The sequence below is a fragment of the Mus pahari genome, chromosome 12 (assembly GCF_900095145.1).
Source record: "Mus pahari chromosome 12, PAHARI_EIJ_v1.1, whole genome shotgun sequence".
In the NCBI taxonomy this organism is placed as follows: domain Eukaryota; kingdom Metazoa; phylum Chordata; class Mammalia; order Rodentia; family Muridae; genus Mus; species Mus pahari.
Window position 1 is genome coordinate 17,149,015 of NC_034601.1, and position 4,730 is coordinate 17,153,744.

A 4,730-nucleotide genomic window follows, 5' to 3' on the forward strand; every position below is an offset into this window, starting at 1 on the left:
AACTCAGAGATCTGCCTGCTTCTGCCTCCCAAGTGCTGGGATTACAGGCATGTGCCACCACTGCCTGGCTAAAGCAATTACTTTTTACTGCTGAGCCATCTCTCCAGCCCCCAATATATTTTCACATATTAGCAATGAACTGTATGAAAATAAGAAAACAATTCTACCTACAATAACATAAAAAATAATTATACTTATGGAATACATTTAACAAAGGAGGGCTTGCATACTAAAACCAATGAAACACCACTGGAAAAAAATTAAAGAACATCCAGGGTACTGTTCAGTGTTAAAATGCTGTGTGCACAAGGCTCTGATACCTAACATTGAAAACAAGAAAAGAAAAGAAAAGAAAAGAAAAGAAAAAGGAAGGAAGGAAGAAAGAAAGAAAGAAAGAAAGAAAGAAAGAAAGGAAGAAAGGAAGGAAGAAGAGGGAGGGAAAGAAATAAAAAGAATCAAAACCATCTAGATATTGGCAGAAAGACAGCCAATGTTCATGGACCAGAAAAAAATTTAGTATTGTTAGGATGAAATATGAAATTAATCTGTAGAGCCAATGCAAGCACTATAACATCCCAACTTTTTGCACAATTAACACTTGATTCTAAAATTCATATAGAAATGCAAGAAACCTAGAAGAGTCAAAACAGTATTTTTAAAAATTAGAGATGGGGCTAGAGAGATGGCTCAGCAATTGAGAACACTGGCTGCTCTTCCAGAGGTCCTGAGTTCAATTACCAGCCACCACAGGTGACTCACAGTTATCTGTAATGGGATCTGATGCCCTCATCTGGTGTGTCCGAAGACAGCAATAATGTACTCACATATATAAAATAACCAAATCTTTAAAAAAAATTGGGGAAGTCACTCTTCCCAGTTTCAATAATTAAGACCAAAGTATAGTTAGTATTCAAGGCAGTGAACAGATGGTATATGCTGAGAGTCGGAAACAAACTCCACTTGTATGGCCTATGTGTGGACAGGACTGCCACAGTTGGAAGGTCCCTAGAGATGACCCACAGGATGGAAAGAGTTCATGGACCCCAGCAAGAATTAACAAGTGTTAACATGAGTACCATGTTCAACAAAATAAGAGCTTCCCCAAGCAAGTGACATTTGAAATGTGCTGTGCTTTTCATACAACAGTGCCACTGCACATATGAACCAACAACAGCTCTGGATGCACACACAAGACCTGCACAACAGTGAGCCAGATGCAATCCCAACATAAAGGGGAGGAGGGCAGGATGTCCACCTGCAAGCTGCGGGCTATTGGCCAGTGATGGCTGTTGCCATGAGAAGTCAGCTTTCCCTCTTCCTAGAGGCCGCTCACGTACCTGTAGATGGCCTTACACCACACACATGTTAGCAGCACTAAGTGACTTCCATGATTTTGAAAAAGAGAGAGAACACATGAAATTGGGGGGAGGTTAAGGGAGGAACTGAAGGAAAGGGGGAGCAGAGAGCTTGATCCAGACACAGTGAACACATGTATGAACTTCTCAATCAATTAGAAGAGATGCGCAGGTTTGAAGAATGTGCTTACCAAGAACACCAACCGAGGAGATGGGTTGGGCAGATGCCGTTTTCCAAGATGCTCCCGAGGGAGTTGACCACTTACTTGCAGACTTTTCAGCAAAAAAGGCATACTGCAGGGCTCTAGCCTGGCCCGACCCCCGAAGGTACTTAAACAGCTTCTCTTCTTCCTTGATGGCCACTTCATAGGGATGCTTCACGGAGGCCTGGACTGAACGGACGCAAGTCTCCGGAGCCAGGCGGCCAGGGTACTGCTTTCGTACCTTGGCAATGGCTTCTTCAAAAATACTGTCCATGTTGGGCAAACTTGGAACTGGCTTGTTTAGGATCCTACGGGGTTCTATGGGTTTATCTGAAAGGAATTGCTAAAGGTCAGAGTATCATAAGCATAGCAGAAAGACAGGACTACACAAGAACAAAACGATGGTGCGGTATGTGGTTCCCACAACCCAGTCAGACACTATGCACTACGATATCTAATGAAACATGAATTGCAAAGTCTGCAATCTTAGTAACTTCAGACCGTAAAGTAAAATTTAGAAGACCTAAAGTATTATGCTACAAATTCAGACATGAAAGGTGCATTCTCTTTTTATTCTGAGGCCAAGCAACTTTATAATATATTAAATATTAATCTGTCTGTACGAAGAGTACAGTTCTTAGTTAATGTCATCTATTCAAAATTATTCACATTCTTTCCCTAATAATGACAAAAATCTTTAAAATACCATAACAGATGGGAATGTTATATGGGGCAATGATTGGCAATGAAAAAGAATTGCAAATTCATTAATAAGGTCTTCCAGTAGAGTAAACTGATTTTTAATACAAGAGAAAAGATAGTCCATGGGGCAAAAAGAGTCTTTTTTTTTCCTTCTATCCAGAAGGTGGTGGGATAGCTGAATACACAGGTGGGATAACTGACACACAGGTAGGAGAATGGGATACACAGGTGGGAGAACTGGATACACAGGTGGGAGGACTGGCTACACAGGTGAGAAAACTGGAGACAAGGGTGGGAGAACTGAAACACAGGTGAGAAAACTGGATACACAGGTGGGAGAACTGATACACAGGTGGAAGAACTGACACACACACACACACACACAGGTGGGAGAACTGGATACACAGGTGGGAGGACTGGATACACAGGTGAGAAAACTGGAGACAAGGGTGGGAGAACTGATACACAGGTGAGAAAACTGGATACACATGTGGGAGAACTGATACACGGTGGGAGAACTGGATACACAGGTGGGAGAACTGGATACATGGGTACTAAATAAGTAAATGAACTCTGTTCTCTGCCAAGCACCCACTTCAAAACAAGCCATAATTTCGCTGAACTCCTAATACTATACATTTTTCTAGGGGAAAAAAACAAACAAAGGAACTTAAGTTAGGCACCAGAACCATATGGTTCTATAATCATTTTTTTTGTTTTGTTTTGTTTTGTTTGGGGTGGGTGGGTGGGTTTGGTTTTTTTTTTTTTTTTTTTTTTGGTTTTTCAAGACAGGGTTTCTCTGTGTAGTCCTGTGTGGGAAGCCACATTCACCATTATAAGATGGCACCTGAGCCCAAAGGGCGTCGGCCAACTAACTGACAACTAACTGACAACTGTTGTGCACATGCTCAAACAGCACAGATGATGAGTCACAGCTCAAGCCCGGAGCATGCAAATGAGGGTATATAGTGAGCACCAATCATAGAGTGACACATTCCTCTTAGGCCTATTTAAACAGCACCAGTTTTCAGGCTCGGGGTCTTTTTGCTTCAGCAATAAAACCCATTTTAAAACGTCTGCAGAAGGATCCTGTTGTGGCGCATCTTTCTTGCTGGCAAGTTAGGCGATTGCGACAAGTGGTGCTGAAAACCCGGGAACCAGAACATCTGAGGCACATGTGAGGACCCCCTGGAGGACAGGGAGGATTCAGAACTGCATGAGGTGGGAATAATAAAGGTAAGCTCCGAGAGATATGCCTCCGTTTGGAGAATATTTTCTGTGGGTTGCTCTCGCACTTCCTGTGTTGTTTATGGTCGCTATAAAACTGGAAGCAGGCAGGCGACCCCTGTGGAAGTTAGTTAAAGCTCGCATACAGGATAAACAGTGTGAAATGCTGGTTAAGGAAGGACAAAGAGTGCTACAGGATCTCCAGGGGAGCATGTCAGAAACAGAGCGCAGTAAGGTAACAGGAGCGTGCAGGAAACAGACAAGAAAAGACAAGGGAAAAGCAAAAAAGAAAAGGAGAATAAAAAATGCCGAAAAAGGGTGCAGAAGGACATAAGTCGCTGTACCCACTGGCAGAACCAGAACTTCTTGAACTGACGAGTTCCAAGGAGTCAGGCCTCTCNGAGAGTGAGGNNGAGNCCTTAGAANAGGCCNCNGCAGCCTATGAGTCAGATCGTTATGGCCCGCTAAGGGGTAGCTCGAGTGCCCACCCACCACCCTATCAGGAGAAAGGTAGAAATGAGTGTAGATACTCGTTCTGTCCCAAGAAAACACACAGGAAGTTACGGCAGATGTTTCCTGTGTTTGAGGACACCAACAATGTTAGATATCACCAACCTTTAGAGCATAAGCAGGTTAAAGACCTGGCCGAGTCAGTAAGAACTTATGGTGTAAATGCTTCATATACACAGTCACAAATTGAGAGACTCTAACACTGCTATGACCCCAAAGATGGCTCTGTCCCTCACCTTATTTACACTCAATTTTTTGAATTTGGATGAAAATGGTCGTTCTGCAGCGGAAAGGCATGGTCAACAGCCTAAGCCGCCTACTGAAAGACCTAGATGGAAAAATGTGCCAAGTAACAAATGGGAAGACCCAGATCCTGTGTTAATAAGATCCAGGGGAACTGTTTGTGTTTTTCCACAGAGAGAAGACAATCCAATCTGGGTACCAATGCNATTGGTGNGAATTCTAAAAGAAGATCATGAAGACCCAGAGGGCTGTGAACCNGATGGGAGTGCTGCTGATGTGGATATGGATTAAATTCCGTATCCCCTTATGGGCCATAGTAAAAACATGGCCAGTACCTATGCCTGTATATTTCAATTCAATAGTGTTGCCTGCATTCTTTTCAACCGTGTGCCAACAAAACATGCCATGCATGATTCCCAATGGGGAAACTCCCCAACCGTATACCTCTACTAATTTTTCCTTACATGACACTTTATGTTTTACTATGGGA

At 43.0% G+C, this 4,730-nt stretch overlaps 1 protein-coding gene across 2 annotated transcripts in view; it reads right to left on the reverse strand.

Annotated features, from left to right (window-relative positions):
• The window catches only part of Ehhadh (enoyl-CoA hydratase and 3-hydroxyacyl CoA dehydrogenase), a 28,513-nt gene that overhangs the window by 3,478 nt on the left and 20,305 nt on the right, over positions 1 to 4,730 (reverse strand). The window contains exon 6 of one of the 2 annotated variants that reach the window (XM_021210067.2): positions 1,547 to 1,888. The exons of the other annotated variant lie outside the window; for it this stretch is intronic. Within the exon in view, the coding sequence (XP_021065726.1) occupies positions 1,547 to 1,888 (342 nt within the window). The remainder of the gene's footprint in view (positions 1 to 1,546; positions 1,889 to 4,730) is intronic. 2 annotated transcript variants of the gene reach the window in all.